The sequence below is a fragment of the Muntiacus reevesi genome, chromosome 7 (genome assembly GCF_963930625.1).
Source record: "Muntiacus reevesi chromosome 7, mMunRee1.1, whole genome shotgun sequence".
NCBI classification, from domain to species: Eukaryota; Metazoa; Chordata; class Mammalia; order Artiodactyla; family Cervidae; genus Muntiacus; species Muntiacus reevesi.
The window spans coordinates 36,539,047-36,556,544 of record NC_089255.1 but is presented as its reverse complement, the minus strand read 5'-3'; the positions used below and the strand labels follow the sequence as shown (position 1 = coordinate 36,556,544).

The following is a 17,498-nucleotide window of genomic DNA, read 5'->3' as shown; positions in this document are numbered from 1 at the left end:
TTCATCCAAGCAGCACCCCAAATTTTAGGAGAATTTGATGAGGGAAAATGTCAGTGGGACAAACCTAAACCTCTAGATGTTAAATGGACACCCCATCCCTATGGCCCCTCCAACCCCCATGCACTCCTTGAACATAGGCCTCGGTTGTGTGCAGGCCACCCCACTCATGCACATGCTCAAAACCTGTGGGGATTTCGCTTCCTTATCAGGGCTTGCTTTGTCTTTGCCCTCCTCTGTTTCCTGGTCCACACCCAGCTCCTTATTGCTGTTTGCTCTGTCTGAAACGAAGATGATGGGCTGGAGAGAAGAGGGGAAAGGGGAGAGGGCAGGAAGGAAACAAGGATTACTGGCTGAGTGGGCACATGAAGCAACCTCTCTCCTGGAGCAGCTTTGTCCAGTAAGGATGAGAAGAGCAGAGCTGGGTCTTCTTGAACCTCTGTTCAAGCTCCATCTCTGCAACTAACAAGCTGTGTGACTTGGGGAAAGATGCTCGGTCTCTCTGGACCTAAGTTTCTTACCTCCTTGTAGAGTTATGAGGATTAAACATGGTAGTTAGTACATGCGACAATGCTAAGAATCCTAAAAGCAGCATGGTATAGTGCAGTGAATTTCAAGTGTTTTGTAGATTTTTTTCAAATGGAAACCTCGTTCAAATTAAATTTCCCCAGAAGCTCTAAAAACAGGGCTTCTCTGCTTAATGAAGAGGGCAGAGCTCTTTTCCCTTGGCACCCCCACATCACCATGGCAGTTACTGAGGCTTCCTCAAGGAACCTCTAGGACTTGGCAGAGGACACATTGAGAGAAGAACTGACTATCTACATGGTCCCTGAGTGGGGTCAGAATACTTGACTAGAGTCCCAGCTGTGCTCCTCACATGAAAAATATCCTCTGGCCTCGGTTTACTCGTCCATTAATGGGGATGATAAAACCTGCTTTGCCCTTTTCATAGGGCTCTTGTGGGGATCACACAAGATCCTGAATGTATGATTGTACTGGGAAAGCATGTAAGATGCTGCCCAAATAGAAGGGGTATTTGCCAGACATGCTCATGCAAGTGAGGAGAATATGAAAGGGTGGAGAGTGGCTGCCATGCTATGGTGGCACTGGTTGGGGTATACATCCCATGGAGAAAGCCGGAGGAGGAAGGCAAGGCTCCTATCAGCGGTGCAGAGAACAAGGGGCAATCAAAGTCTCAGTGCATAAGAGTTCCTGGGCACTCTTGAGTTCCCGTTTGCCTTTCCATACTGTTCCTCTAGGGCAGCACCAATGGACAGACCCATGGAGAGCGCTTCCCCAGCTTTGGCTCCCAGCAGGCCCCAAATACCTTGGCTTGCTCTGCTTTCCAAGCAAGGGGTCTTGTTCAAGTAACTGATACCTGTAGGGAATCTCAGAGCAAGTGTGGCTAGCAGTCTGAGTGGGGGGAGTGTGGCCATGGGGCACCCCCACCAGGCACACAACTTGGGGCCCGAGTGTGGGTCTGGGCCACAACAGGCCATGGAGTGTAAAAGTCCGGCACCGGAGAGCTGAGGGCGAGAATCACGGGTTCAGGGCAAATATGGTTTCCATTTCAAGTTTCCCCACTCATTAGTTGTGTGTCCTCAGACAAGGACTTCTGAATCTTTATCCTCATCTATAAAAGAGGGATCCTGACAGCACCTACCTTGTAAATTCTGTTGTAACTGAACACAATGTATATTTTACCCCCAGCGCAGGGCCTTAATATGCAGTTGGTGCTTGGTGAATGTCAGCTCTGGTCTGCACCGGCACCAATGCTCGGAGGACCCCTGTGATGGATCCTTCCAGACGCTGTCATGAACACTAACATCAAACGTTTTCTGATGTCCTATGGCTATTGCTCCATTGGTGTGAGGATGCCCAAAGGTCAGTCATTTCTCGATGGCACTCTGGGTGGCCAAACCAAAGTTGTAAAAGGGGTAACATTATTGTAGACATTACTGCCCTGAAGACCATGGGGGAAGTTATGAGGTGAAAGGAGCAAGGATGGGTTGATTGTAATCTCAAGTTCCAAAATTACACATAAAAGCTTTCCTCTGAGGACCCAGAGATGCTCTTAGCATGCATGGTTAGCTTTAGTGATGATGTCCCTGCAGCAGAGTGATCTTAACCAGGACACCCAGGAGGGCAAGCTCCCCAGGTAGCTCTCCTTATCTTTCCCCCTGAAACCAATCAAGTTGAGCAGCTTCTGTGGGGCCATGCACGTGAAACTTCTCTTCCCTTTTCCCCTTTCCCATCTGGACATGCACAGCAAGCAGAGTCCATCAGGGCCCATGACTTTGAGGGGCTTAGTTCAAGAGAGAGGTCACCATCTAGGAGGGAGTTGGCAACCTGCTTCACCTGAGATGATAGCCCTGGCAGTGACAGCCCCTCTGGGTGTCCTCTGCCACCCTCTTCCCCAGAAGGCTAAGGAAAAAGGAGTGGGGAGCAGGCAGGGAAAACAGGAGGAAGAAGGAGCTGTCCTGTCTACAGAGCAGGCACTGGTGTCGGAAGACAAGGCCCTCCCCTGCTGCCATGGAAATCCTCACACAACTCTGTCACTGCTCCCCAAGAACCAGGGCCCGTAGCCATTCCCGCAAGAATCAAGTCTAAGCTTAGCTTAGTCACACCCACTTCTGAGAAAGAAGAGGTTCTCCTGTGGGTTTTTGCAGGACCCCCATGTCAGGCCCATTTTCACTGGTTGGCCACCCTCCCTCTCTCTTCTAAGCAGGCAGTAAAGTGTGTGGTTCAGAGCACAGACTGCAGAGCCAGACCTCCTGGTTCCAGGGTGACTCTGCCACTGGCTGTGTGACCTTGGGCATGTTGGTCCATCTGTCTGTACCTTTCCTTCCTCTGAAAATGAAGGTAATCATAGTACAGGCATCCCTTGCTTTATCATGCTTCGCAGATGCTGCATTTTTTACAAATTGAAGGTTTGCAGCAGTTCCATCTGGAGTAAGTCTTATCAGTGCCATTTTCTGAACAGGACTGTGCACTTTGTGTCTCTGTGTCAACACTTTGGTAATTCTTATGATATTTCAAACTTTTTCATTACTATCTTCTGGTGATCTGCAGTCAGTATTCTTTGATGTTACTACTACAACTTGCTGAAGGCTCAGATGATGATCAGCATTTTTTAGCAATAAAGTATTTTTAATTAAGGTACATACTTTTTTAGTTTTAATGCTATTGCACACTTAATAGACTACAGTATAGTGCAGACATAACTTTCATATGCACTGGAAAACCAAAAACTTCCTGTGACTTGGTTTATTCTGATACTTGCTTTTTTGCAGTGTTCTGGAACTGAACCCACAATACCTCTGAGGTCTGCATGTACCTATCTCATAGAGTCATTGTGAGGATGGAGAGAATCCATGGAAAGCACCTACAAGAGTGGCTGGCTCATAGCCTCCACTCAGCAAGTGTAAGCTATCAATGCTCTGCACCCATAGCTGCCAGAGGAGCTCAGGGAAGGAGGTGGAGGGCTGGGGAGAGGAGGCAGGTCCAGTGCACGCATGCTCACTCTTACACACTCACACCATGTGCTGTCTGCCCACTCACCCTGTTACACCCACCTTGGTTTTTTTCTTTTTCTGCACAAGAAAAGAAAATAATAAATGCAATATAAGTGAAAAGCAAGTTCCCAGAAAACCCAGTGGCTTTTGGCTTCCCTGTGAACCTGGTCCTCAGTGTCAGGTGAAGTTCAGAAATCTGGGTCATGTGGAGCCGAAAGGGCCTGGAGGGTAAAGGGAGAAGAGAATTCTCCAGGCCCAGACACCGGTGGCTGATACGGCTATGCTTTTATAGTCCACTCTGCTACTGGTCGTGGCCAAGGAAGGGGAGCTTCTGGCAGATGTTCTGTATTTTTTAATGAAGTTGGTTACTAAAACACCCCAAAAGTGACTCACGTAAACTGGCCTGAAAATGAATTTTATTTGATTTATAGAGTTTTTGGTTTTTCGTTAAAATTAGAAGGTCAGGGCTTCCCTGGCGGCTCAGACGATAGAGTCCACCTGCAATGCAGGATGCCCAGGTTTAATCCCTGGATCAGGAAGACCCCCTGGGGAAGGAAATGGCAACCCACTCCAGTATTCTTGCCTAGAGAATTCCATGGACAGAGGAGCCTGGCGGGCTACAGTCTAGGGAGTTGCACACAGTCAGACACAACTGAGTGACTAACACTTTCACTGGCAGCATGCATGGACCTGTGACCCCGTGACAGCAATCTGAGAGCTGAGAGCAGCAGCTCTACATCCCCAGATTGCCACAGTCACCATCACTCCAGTTGTCTGAAGCCCAGAGGACTACAGGCTACTGTACCCACACAGGGACACCAAAACCCCCACATGTGCCTGCTCTGCTCCATTAGGTGACATATGAATTCAGGTAAGCTTTTGAGTTTGCTGCACCTGATAAATACACTGATTACTGACATCCGAAAGATAAGTAAGTACTAAGATAGCATCAAATGCACTTAATACTAAAACCAACATCTGTGATCATTCAAAAGGCCCTTGGGGATCTGCCACTAGTATAGGGTCAGGGTAAGAACCGAGTGTCACTACCCAGAAGACAATTCAGTGGGGTATTTGCTGTCCTCTTATTGGCCCAGGACACACCAGCAGAACACAAGGGACTATTTATTCACCAAAGCGCAGAGTCCAAGGCAGTCATAAGACTCCTCTACATGGAGACTCCAGCAGACACCAGCTCTGTGCTCCTAACCCTGGGCCTCCCACCCCCGGGGACAGGCCTCAGCATGGGGTAGGGGAGAGAGCCTGACTCCACTCAGAGAATCTGGTTGTGAGTTCCAGCCTTGCCACTCACAAGCTCTGTAAACTCAAAGAAACCACTTAACTCCACTGAGCCTCTGCTTCCTTACTTGAAAACCAGGGATAATAACTTTATTACATGTCAGAAACCTTTCAAACATCAGAGAGATGACACATGTGAGAAGTACCTTGAAGATGTAAAACATATGAACAATAGCCATTGAAAGGCCTTTGCCATGCCAGACCCTTCATGTACATGATCTCATCGATTCAAACCTCACAAAAGCCCTGTGAGGCATGTATTATTAATATCACCCCTATTTTGCAGAGTAGGAAACTGAGTCAGAAGAGTTACATAAGTTGTCTAGGTCACCAGGCTGGCAGGTGGAGGACCTGGGTTTTGATATTGACTCCAGAGCTGGTGTAGTGCTGCCTTTTTTCTGTGTGAGATTCTAACTCATAAATCCAGTGCTGGCTGAGGCTGTTGTCACCCCTTATTCCTGTGGCCTTGGTCCCTCCCTCTAATTGTTCAAACTGTTTTTCCTTCTAGGACTCTCCTCTGTCCTTCCAGCCCCTAGACTGACTAAATGGCCCCAGGACACAAGTCTCATGACTTCAGGCCATGCCACACAGAAGTTGCAATAACACAGAGTGATGACTCTGCACACCCCAGACTCCTGTGTCCCGTGCTACCCCTCCATCACTCGCCTGTTCCCTGGCCCTTGTCACATGTGAGAGCCAAACCACTCACCACTGGCCGGTCCACGGAGATTGTATTCTCAACTTCCCTGTGAGGAACACAAACATGAGGGGGTCTCAGTGTCACCAGGTGCAAGTAGGATGCAGAGGGCTTTTGCTTAGGTCACCTGGCTTCTCGGAGCCAAGTCTGGACTGACCTCAAGAGAACCCCAGGTACTAACATCCCCTACCACAGGTGCCATTCCCTGAAGCCAAGTGCAGACACAGGGCTTCTTTTTGGCTTTGTCTAGGTTTTCCCAGATGCATGACCCAGGCACCTATTCATGAACCTTATGCTTCTTTTAGGGACAGAGGTCAAAGTGGTAAGGGCCTATGAACTCATCCCCAGTGACCAAGAGGGCAGGATGTGGCCTTGCTGGCTTCTCTGGTCACCATACCTAAAGGTTTCATCACCCCCCAACTGCTCCTATCCTTCTTCCCACTTTATTTTTCCTCCTTATCACTTATGTAAATCTAATATACTCTATATACTTTTTCCTATTACATGGTTGTCTCATGTTAGAATGTTAAATTCCATGAAGGCAGGGATTTCTTTCTGTTTAATTCATTGCTCTGTCCTCAGTGCCTAGAAGAGTGCCTGGGACATAGCAGGTGCTCAGTAGCTATCTGTGGGATGAATGGGTGGGTGGATGGATGTAGGGGAGACGTTCCCAGTGGCTCGGGAACAGGGGAAGAGGTCCTGGTCAACAGGATTCCTGGAGGAGTCTGTCTCACTGTCTCAGCTGTCCGGCTGTCTCACACCACCAGTCTCTGGTATGGGTCATGTGGGCTCTTAGGGACAGGTGGGGAAAGCCTGGCTGGGACTTACTCAGAGAGATTCCTCTTTTCCGAAAAGACCCGGAGGATGAACTCGCCCTCCTGGTGGGGCTCGTAGGTGGAGGGCACAATGACGTACTCGCTGGGAGGCAGGCGGAAGCGCTCGGACACCTCCCGCATGTTGATGTAGGTTCTGCTCCTGGCCTTGGAGGCGTTGTACAGGAAGAAGTCCTTCTGCAGGTGCTGCTTGTTGCCATGCATCTGAGGGAGAGAAGAGCCCAAGGCACCTTAGTCCCTCGGGAGGGACACCCTGTCCTGCTCACAGTCCTCCTCCAGGGAGTCCTCCTTCCCAACTCCCTGGTCACTCATTTCATAGTCACGACCTACCAGCTTCCGATTCCCAAGGGCTCGAATAGCTCAACATCCCTGGAGCTCCCTACCCCATATCCTCTTCCTTTTCTGCTGTGATCCAGAAGTGAAGGTCAAGTCTGGCATCCCCCACTCAGGGTCACTTACCAGAATTGCTGCTGTTCAGCTCCAGAACACCTCTGGATTGGGGAAAGACCCCAAGGAGACAGGGGCGGGGGTTGTGGGCAGGGTCTGAGGGAGGTGATTCCTCCACCCCCAAAGAAGGTGATCAGCCTCACAATGTGTCTGTGTGATTCTGTGTGTGAGTGTGAGCAAGCATGTGAGTGTGTGATGGTCTCTGGTGGGCAAGGGAAAGGGCACGTTGTGGGGGTGGGGGTCAGGAGGCCATGCAATAGCCTGAGGACCTGCTCTGGAGTTAGGTAAGGTGGGCCAGGCCCTCTCCTATCACAGTCCTGCCCCCAGACCCCACAGGAGGCACCCTGATGCGCCCCAGGCGGACACAGGGCCCTGGTAACGCTGCACACACTGCTGGCTGCTCCACTTCTATACCTCTTTGGGAACCTTGGGGAGAAACAGAAAAGGAAGGTGCTCAGATTTTGTGGATTTCAGGTCTTAATGGGGATGGAAACTTGCCAAAGGGCATGCTAGCAATCGTAGAGCGAATGAGGGGCTCTGACTCCCCATGTACCTACCTGGACAGCCCCAGCCCCAGCCCCACCTCCCCTAGGTGGGTTTTCCCCCCACTGGTTACAAACTTCAAAGAGGTTCTGACATAAGTGGGCCTGATATCAGGAATTTGGGGGGGCACTGGATATTGGGGAAGCTGGGGAACCCCTCAGGAAGCCCTCTGAAAGCCTCTTCCCTGAAAAGGTGGTCTGAAGCTCATCAGGGATGGCACACCTCGTAGATGGCAAAACCAATGGTGAAGAGGTTAGCCCCCAGCTTCCGGTCCTTCCTCCGGTTCTTCTGCATCAGGGCCACTAGGAAACTACAGATCACCTCGGAATCATCGGGGTCGTCGTCCTCTTCTAGGAGCTTCAGACGGTACTGTGGGTTGGTCCAGAAAGTGTCTGTGCCCCCCCAAAAGGAATTGCACTTTCAGATCTGCCTCTCAGAGAAAGGAAAGGACAGGAGATGAGACGGAGGGAACCTATTCGTCTCTAGCCTCCTCATCTACATGCTCAAATATGTATGAAAAATAAAAAGGATCCAGGCATTTGTTTAATTTGGTGTGTGTGTTGGGGTGGGGGGCGGGTAGCCTTTATACCTTTATACAGATGGAGCTGCGCTGATTGGCTATGTGACTCCTCTCTGTGAATTTTCATTCTCTGTCTTTGCGGATGGCTTCACTTTTCTCACCTGCTCCCTCAGTGTTACTAGTCCCTGGGATTTGGTCCTGGGCCTCTTCTCTCACTCCCTAGGCTGTCTTATCCACTCCTACTTTCTAACTGCTCCCTACATGCTCTTGACTCCTGAGCTGTAGATCCCAGCTTCAATCTCTCTTTTGACTCCTTCCCATCATCCCTTCTTTCTTCTTTCCCTCCTTTCCTTCCTGTCTTCTTTCCATCCTTCTTTTCTTCCAGAAATACATACTGAGTCCCTATCATAGAGCTAAGTGCCACTCTTATCTGTGCATCCGGTTCTCTTTCATGAATCTTCACCTGGATATTCTACACATGCCTCAGACTTGCCATGTCCCAAAGTAAACTCCTCTGCAGAAGCCCACAACCAACTCAGTCAAAAATAAGAAACCTATTTTTTTCCTCTTGTGCGTTTCATTGACACCATCTACTCAGGCTCCCAGTGAGAGAATCTTGAAGTCATTCTTCCTTCTCCAGATCACCCAATATTTTCTTCCCTCAACCTGCCTCATCCCCCCATCTCTGCTGCTTCTGACTTGGCCTCAGCTTTCATCATTTCTGGCTTAAACTCTTGCAGCTGCTGCTCACTCAGTTCTCCAGTTCAATCCTCAGCATGATGAACACGGTCCTGTTCTGACATAATAACCTGGACGACAGAGGATGAGATGGCTGGATGGCACCACCGACTCGATGGACATGCGTTTGGGTAAACTCCGGGAGTTTGTGATGGACAGGGAGGCATGGCGCAAAGAGTCGGACACGACTGAGCGACTGAACTGAACTGAAAAGTTGTTACCAGCTCCTTAATGTAAGCTACTCAGAATGGAGGTTTCCTTCTCAGTAATGTTGTTGTTTGGTCACTGTCGTGTCTGACTCTTTGTGACGTCATGGACTATAGCCCACCAGGCTCCTCTGTCCATAGAATTTTCCCAGGCAAGTATACTGGAGTGGGTTGCCATCTCCTTCTCAAGGGGATCTTCCCGACCCAGTGATCAAACCTGCGTCTCCTACATTGGCAGGCAGATTCATTACCACAGAGCCACCAGGGAAGTCACCTCTCAGTAAAATGGGGACAGTTCAATAAGAGGCTGTATGTCTGGAAGTTAGTAAAGACTCAGCAGATGCTAGTTAATATTATTCTTCCTGGAACCTGTTCTGCTTAGACCCTTCCCCCATCCAGAGCAACTCCCACCTGGGAAGTTGCGGCAGCCTCCGGCAGAGCAGCCCCTCACCCAGCGGCCCTCATTCACGGACACCGTCCAAGTCTGAAGCTTGTCGGACTCCAGGGCATCAGCTGTGAGGTTGCAGATCTCCAGCTTTGTGAAATGGTAGATAAAATCATCATAGGACATCCTGAGAGGTTGGAAGAAGAGAGAGACCTGTTTGGGAGGCTGGGAAAGGTAAGAATGCAGGGCTAACACAGCACAATGAAATAGCCCAAAGCAATTTTGTCATGGTCCTAGAGAGGACCCTGTCCTTCCTTTCGTAGGGTCAACACTGTGTCAGTTCTTTTTTTAAATTTTTATATATTTATTTTTTAAAATTTGGCCTTGCCATGTGGCTTTTGGATAGTTCCTGACCAGGGATCGAACCTATGTCCTCTGCAGCCAGAGCACAGAGTCCTAAGCACTGGACTGCCAGGGAAGTCCCAACACTGTCAATTCTGATGTATCTCTTGCGTTAACAACTCCAACTCATGCGTTCTTGCTGGAAGAGCTTGGCAGCAATTCGGTTCTCCACAGTGGTCCTGTTTGCCCCTCCACTGGCCCAAGCTCTGTACCAGGCACAGGGGAGGGGTAGCTGGGGAAGCACAGACAACTAAGCCAACAATTTTAAAGGTGATGAGTATCACAAATTAATCCCAATCCTGAGGAAAACAAGTGGGTCTAGAGGAAAGTTCCCTTTAATCTGAGACTTGAAGGCTCAGTAGAAATGATCTGAGTGGCATTGGGTGAGCTGAGTAGATAGTTCTTCCTCCACTCAGAAAACAGCTCCACCAAGACCAGGAGCAAGTGGCTGGAGCAGTGCGTGTGGTGGAGTGTCACAAGACGGCGGGAGCCCTAGCTTGGTCCAGGGCCCGGTCATCACCATAACACTCAGGCTGCTCTCAAAACCCTCAATCTTGCCAGGTCTCTGGCTGGATTTGGAGAATAGGGCTCAGATGTCCCAAGGGCTGGAATCTGATGGCCACTTTCTGGAGTTGGAGGTTTGAGATTTCAGTGCCCACCCCATCCTTTACCCTTCAGAGTCCTCTTGGGTCCTGGACTCACCAGAACTCTCCATCTTCAGTGACTTGGTGCTGCAAACGGGCCTTCTCGTCCTTGTCCACATAGCTCCAGTCCTTCCAGCTGGAGGGAAGATGGAGGTGTGATGAAAGGGAAAAGAAAGGGAAGGCCCGATATGAGCTGGGCCAGGAGGTATCAGAGAAATATGAACAAAATAGCTCCTCTCCCAACTGCAGCCAGTGTGAATCACCAAAATGCAAATCTGACCTGATACCCCATAATCGCTTCCCACCATCCTCAGGGTTAAGACCAAGCTTTTAAAATGGTTTATGAGGGCCTGACTTTTCTCTGATTAAAACTTTAACCATTCCTCACCCTTTCAAGTTAGGAGCTGGATCCTGGAAATAGGTACATTGGGATTTCAATTTAATTATACCAGTACTAACTGTAACCCTGGGCAAGTCACTTCACCTCTCACAGCTTCTGTTTTCTCAACTGCAAAAGGGAAATGATTATGTCACCTACTCACAGTGCTGTGATGAGCAAGAGATGAAATATTGCATGTAAAACTTTTAGAACAGGCCCGTCATCTAATAAGTAATTGTCTGAGTTACTGAGAGAAAGACTAAACAGGTAAACTTTTCCTTCCTCCTGCCACCCCACAAAACATCCCAGTTTTGTATTTTTAAAGGCTGGGCAGTTTTACACACTGTCTCCCAAAGAAGGAGGAACTAAAGCACCTTTGTGAGGAGAATGAAGCTAAACTGGATCGTCTCTGGAGAGGTTAGGGATTGAAGAAGTGCTTGGAATCAGGGAATACCGGAGGGGAGATGGAGATTCCTGAGACCAGCAGGAGGGACGTAGTGGGTGGGGGAGGGAACTCTTCTTGAGTGACCGAGGCTGAGTCCCACTTGTCAGCAGTCCCTGAAGTGGAGGAGTTGGCAGAAAGTGGACCCCAAGATCTGAGACTGGAGAACATAGCGAGAGTCCCTGTGGGTGACTAGTGGGCTGGTAGACTTATGGGGCACCAGGGACCCTTCCAGAGCAGAGAACCCAGTTCAAATGCCATCCCTCCAGGCAACCTTTTGCTATCTTCCTGTCCCCTCAAACTATGAGAAGGGTGCCTGCGTTGTGACCCTAACTATAGCATTTATCTCAATGATTACTGTTTTTCTGTCCTTCCCACTAGACCTTAAGGCCTATAGGGCAGGGTCTGAATCTCTGATCATTTCTAAGTCCCCAGACAGAAGCATGGGGCCTGACACATACTGCACAATGAGGTGTCTGGGATTCGTCACACGGATGAGAAGGGAACAGTAAGAAGACCAGGATCAGCACCTTATTGGTCTACCCAGCAAAGCTGCCTATTCACAGAATGCCCCCAGTGCTTAGGATTGTGCCTGGGATTCAGCAAGTGCTCAACACATACTTGCTAAATGAATGAATGGCCGAACAAGCCAGTAATTACGGTGCCCTGAGATGAGAGGTATGTTAAAATTAGCACAGGGTCTGAGGGCACACACCTGGTTGTGGTCCTTCTCAGCTAAGGAGTCCTGCTCTGCCCCCGCTGGGAATAAAGGAGCTCCAGGACCCACTTTCCCTGCAGAGAGGCAGTCAGGAGCCAGCGATTGGGGTGGAACAATAAAGGCTTTGTGAAGGTTCTGGAGCCTTCACAATAGCTTCCTCCCTCTGAGTGCTGTTTTAGCTGCTCCCAGTAATAAGTAGTACAGTTCTTTCAAAGGACCTATGCATCTCTTCCTGGGGCCAGTGAAGGAGAGGAAATCTTAGCACTGGCTAAGCTCTCTGCAACACTGTCACATTTTCTCCTCATAACAGCCCACCAGGTAGGTGCTAACATTTCCCCCATTTTATAATTATGACAAAGGAAGTTACTTGTCCAGTCAGGCCACTGCATCCAGACTCCCCTCCTGCCTGGACATAGCCCATGCTCTCTAGGATCTTTCCTTTCCCCTCAGTGGCCATCAGTAAGCTCTTGGGGTCCCAGGTTCCCGAGGCTCTGCTTCCAGCCCTAAGCTGGAGCCACACCCCTTCTGGTCCCAGCCCTTCCCTGGAGCCATGCCCTCTTCTGTTCCCAGTCCTTCCCTAGAGCCACACCCCCTTTTCTCCTCTGTGGTTCATTGGTTTAAGGGTGATTTTAGACAAAGCATTTGTCATACTCTTATGGTTTGGTCCCAAACCCAACCTTGTCCCAGGTCTTCTTGTCCCCTGCTCATGGGGTCCCCTCACCCACCTGTCACTCCAGGAGCCATTCCACTCCACCTGGCCCCAGGGGTTCCGCAGCCGCACCAGCTTCACTTTCTCACCCTTGTACAGGGCCTTGGGCAAAGAGGAAAAGCTCTCTTGCTCTGGGCCCTTTCTGAAGTGAGGTGGGGGTGGGGGTCTTCTGTCTTGCCCTGAGGGTTGACGTGGGAGTGGGGAGAGGATCCCATACAGGGAGCTGTCCTGCTTGGTCAAGGAGACTAATCACAAGTTTGCTGTGAAATGGCAGAACCTTAGCATGAGCTTACAGGATTCAGGCTTGGCCATCACCTTGCCATCTTCTAAGAAGTGATTTTCACATTCCACATCTGGCCATTTAGAAACTTGAGTGGAGTGGGTGGAGGAGGCAGGGCATATAATGTAGGGCTCTGCTGGCAATTAGGTGTCTCTGCATGAATTATTAATAGAAAAAAATGCCCCTGCTGGTTGAAGAGTGACAGAAAATGTCCCCTCTAAGTAGATCAATCAGAAAAAGGGGCCCCTTTTTCTCCTGTCTGTGGCATGGGCTGCTGTGGACAACTGTCTCTCTCTGCCCATCCATATGACCAGGGCACAATGGCCCAACTGTGCACAAGGGGCCTGACAAACTCCCTGTCTCTGTCATGACCCAGTTAAGGCCAGATGTGCCAGTGGGAGCAAAACATCATTAGTGACTATGAAAAACAAGAAACACAAGAGCCCATGAAATTACTTTCATAAAACCAAAGTGATTTCTATTTGTTCTTTGGAAATGTTGGGGCAATTGCTATGTTTAGCACTAAAAACAAACATAAAGTGAGAACTGTCTTGTGGCAAGATCCACCTACAAGTCCAAGTAGTTTCCTCCAACCCATCACTCAGCCTGAGGACCTGATTGGAGGCAAATTCTGCAGATGCAAAGGGGCACAGAAAGTCAAGACCTGACTTCAGGAGGTTCCCCCAAGTAGCCCCTCAAGTTCTATCCCTCCATACCCCACCAGGCTCACCTCCTCCAGCCCAGTGACTGAATAGGCATGGCCTTTGACCAGCCCACAGGCCATTCTTGTCTCATACTGTACTGGAACAATCGTCTGTGGAGTGAAAACCAGACAGCCTATCAGGGCTTGTTTCCTGAGACAAAGTTCACACCGGTTCACGTCCTGGGTCCAGTGAGGACAAGGACTCCTCCATGCCCTGGAAGCATGCCTACTAGCCCTGAGAAGACCCTCACTAGCCCTTTAAGAGAGCCAAGTATATGCAGCCCAGACAAGGTGTTTCCGTCAAGCTGGTCCCCTGACCACTGGAGAACAATGTGGAGGCTGGGGCCTCAAGGTGAGTGAGAGCGTGCCTGGCCCTCCTTTCTGGATCCCTTGGGGTCTTTCAAAGGAAGAAGTGGGGGGGATGGAATCTGCCTTGGGTCAGGCTCCCCTTTCTTGAGCCCACCCAGGATTGACTATTCCTGGAAGAGAAACGGGTTGAGAAAAGGGGTTAGATGAAACATGGAGGTCTAACCTTTTATCTTTATATCCCCTCACCTTCTCCACCTACCCTAGAACATGTTCAAGAGATTAAAAGTAGACTTCCTTAGTGGTCCAGTGGTTAGGACTCCATGCCTGCAATGCATGGGGTGTGGGTTGATCCCTGATTGGGGAACAAAGATCCCATGTGCCATGTTATGTGGCCAAAAGTTTAAAAAAAAAGAAAGAAATTAAAAGTTCCTGCACCCAGGCAGAGAATTCCAAGGCAGCCAGAGGAAAGTTCTGCTCAGACGTGACTGTGCCTCAGGAAGCAGGGAGGTCTCTTCCATCTGAGATTTGCAGCCACAGGAGATCCTTGGCAGAAGGGTAGGATGGCCAAAACCCAGTGAGCCCTAAATGGATCTCTGTGACTTCACTCTGCCTGGTGATATGACAGTTTTAAGAGGTAGCCTGGAGCCCTTTTCAAAGTGAGGGGTATGTGAGGAGCCAAGGCTTTTGGCATCTCAACCTCTTCCAGATTTCAGTCTTTAGAGGACCCAGACCATGTGAATAGAAATGGAAGGGGGCAGGAGGTTCAGTTCTAGACCAGGGAAACCACTTGAAATGACTCTTGTGGCATTACATATGGATTCCTGGCCATTCCACTACTGTCTATCTGTGCAAAGAAAACTGTCCTGGTTGGACACAAAGATGTATCTAGTAGGATGTTCGCTGTAACATTTAAAAATTACAGCCAAAACAGAAAAAGAAAATATTTAAATTCCCAATAATAAGTTACGGGGTAAAAAAATTATAATTTATCTGCATGTTGGACTATTGTACAGCCACTAAGAGTGTTATAGAAGACACACTAAGAATGTGATTCTTGTTGGCACATTAGGTATACAAAGCTAACTGAAAAAGAAGCATGCTGCAAAGAGGCACATACAATATGACTGCATTTTTAAAATAAAAATTTAGATTAGGTGTATGCATAGAAAAATCCTAGTAGGACATATGCCAAATGTTATTATCCTCAGATAGGGAAAAAAATAGGTTCATTTCATTATACTCTACTTTATTGTATAGTGTGTATTACTTCCCAAACTACTAGAATATAAGCTCTGGGGTGGGGGGTGGGGAGTGTGTAGAGACTGCTCTTTCCTTAGAATCCTAAACAAATGGGAGAGAATTTTCTTTGTTTGTTAAAAGAGTACCTAGTAGGAGCTCAGTAAATAAGTGTCAATACATAAATGAATGAACTAAAAGGAGAGAAATAATTTACAAATAAATGAAATCTCTTTTGTAAATATTTATGCCAGTTAATTCATTATCAGAGAAACTGCCTGGACCATGGAGTATGAAGGAACCCCACCCCACCCCATCCCCCACCAGAGATTCCCTCCAAAAGCTGTCTCCCCCCATTCCTCAGGAGCCTTGGAGAGAGCAAGAGATTCCAACCCAGACCCCTGGAAGGCCCCAGGAGGAGCCCACGTGGGAGGTGCCAGCTGCTGAGGAAGGTCTGACACCACACAACACACCCGGGCCATGCAGGTGGGAGGAGTACACACCCGAGTCGGTCTGTCATCTGAGCATCCCTCAGGGATGAGGTCTGAGTCCCTGAGCCGCGAGTTATCCATATTCCTCACCATCCGCTCAATCAACTCCCCCATTTTCAGCCCAGAAGGAGAGGTTCCATAGGTCATGTTTGTGCCATCCTGAGGCCCAACAGGGAGGGTAGGGGACAGTCCAGGAGAGGGAGAGAGAGTAAACAAAGGTGGGTGATAGAAAGGGAAGGAGAGAGAAAGAAGGGAGGGGATAGACAAAGAAACAGAGGAGAGATAAGTAGAGCCTGAATGGAGAAAAGATGGAGAACAGTGATGCAGAAAGAAAACGTTTGTCCGTGGGCGCTTCATCTTCCCAAGCTTTCCCATCTACTGGGTGTACTAGGAGAGGAAGGAACAGAAATTCAGCTTGGGCCCCTTCCTCACCAGCAGAGATAACCAAGACTTAGAATACATTGACTACCCCCCGGGGAAGGTGTATCTCCTGGCCCGTCTGCCATCCCCTTACCCTTGGCTCTGGTCTCAGTACACACCACTTCGTTGAGAGGTGGACTGCAGGCTGAGCTTTTCCCAGATTACAACCCAAAGCCTGTGTCTCATGTGAGAGATATGATCAAAGCTCAATGACTGGGAGGCTTTCTTAGGGAACTGGTAGGTTCAGGTCCATAGCCCAGTGTGTGGCCGGCTTACTAGGGGCATGCTGGAACTGAGAAACACCAACCTGGGAGGCCTATTTCCACCTAAATTCCACCTCTTTATTGGAAACCTCCAGAAACTTCTCCCTTGAGAAATTCCCAGTTTTCAAAGTTGAGAGCTACTTTTTTGCTTCCTAAAACAGAACATTCACCCTGTCCCAGAGGAAAGCCCTGTGCTGCTGTTCACCGGGTAAGTCTTCCCAGCAGTTGGCAGCTCCCTGTCCTGCACCCCACACCGCAGACTTACATCAATGGAGCAGCCCATGAGGGAACCCCTCTCGATGGCTTTCTTCATGATCTTGTACATGTCTCTGGGAGCATCTTTGATTTCAAAATACTCTGTCACTCCTCCTGTGAAGTCCTCCATGGCCTCTGTAGTGTTCCCACCTTTCAAGGCTTCATACGAACCATGGAGCCTTAGAGAGAGGATGAAGACCAGTCTGGGGTCACAGGGTTCCAGGAAACATGACCCGGGTACCCTGGCTCCAGGACTTTACTCTTGGGTCCTGTGATGCTGTCTTGTCCAAATTCTCCAACAACTCTCTAAGCTTTTGAACAGATACTGTGATTCTGTTTCCACACAATGGAGCAACTGAGCCCCAGAGGCTGTGTGACCAGCTAAGGCCACAGAGAGGAGAAACATTGGGACTGGAATCTGCTATTCCCACTTCCTGATGGTTCTCTTTCCACTACACCGGAATCTGAAGTAGGGCTCCATTAAAGCCACTAGTAGCTGGAGTGGAGCTTCTGAGAGGCAGCATGGCTTTTATTCATATATTCTGAGCTCCAATGTTATGTGGCAGCCTGGATGGGAGGGAAGTTTGGGGGAAAATGGATAACATGTATACATATGGCTGAGTCACCTGAAACTATCACCTGAAACTATCACACCATTGTTCATCAGCTATACCCAATACAAAATAAAAAGTTATATATATACACATATATATATGTATATATAGTGAGCTTGTGAGGTCGAGCCAACCAAGGCTCTGGGATTTGAGTTCCAGAGAAATAATGCTGGGATCCAGGGTCTGTAGGGCCACCAAGAAGGGATGATTAAAGAGCTCACTATGGAAGCTAAAGATTTCCTATCCCCGTCTTACTTAGCATAAGCCTTCTCCAGCAGAGCACTCCAGAACTCATTGCGATGGTTGGATTTGGTGAAAACCAGTTGATTGTTGTAAGTTGGCAGGCAGTCATCAATAACCACGTCCACCCAGTCTCCATAGCGCCAGAACTGCACAGAAGCATCAAGCACAGTGCCATCCTCAGATTACCAGTGGGAAATGCGCCCCTACCCC

At 49.0% G+C, this 17,498-nt stretch overlaps 1 protein-coding gene across 3 annotated transcripts in view; it reads right to left on the bottom strand.

Annotated features, from left to right (window-relative positions):
* Positions 1–17,498, bottom strand: part of CAPN3 (calpain 3) — a 49,392-nt gene that overhangs the window by 3,859 nt on the left and 28,035 nt on the right. For 2 of the 3 annotated variants that reach the window (XM_065940629.1, XM_065940630.1), the window contains 13 exons: positions 17,301–17,434; positions 16,442–16,610; positions 15,506–15,652; positions 13,485–13,568; positions 12,491–12,576; positions 10,285–10,362; positions 9,207–9,367; positions 7,554–7,723; positions 7,203–7,214; positions 6,337–6,545; positions 5,521–5,557; positions 3,573–3,590; positions 184–297 (listed from right to left, as the gene is read on the bottom strand). In XM_065940629.1, the coding sequence (XP_065796701.1) occupies positions 184–297; positions 3,573–3,590; positions 5,521–5,557; positions 6,337–6,545; positions 7,203–7,214; positions 7,554–7,723; positions 9,207–9,367; positions 10,285–10,362; positions 12,491–12,576; positions 13,485–13,568; positions 15,506–15,652; positions 16,442–16,610; positions 17,301–17,434 (1,419 nt within the window). Of the gene's footprint in view, positions 1–183; positions 298–3,558; positions 3,591–5,520; positions 5,558–6,336; positions 6,546–7,202; positions 7,215–7,553; positions 7,724–9,206; positions 9,368–10,284; positions 10,363–12,490; positions 12,577–13,484; positions 13,569–15,505; positions 15,653–16,441; positions 16,611–17,300; positions 17,435–17,498 lie in introns of all 3 variants that reach the window. The other variant, XR_010663908.1, reaches the window with a different exon arrangement.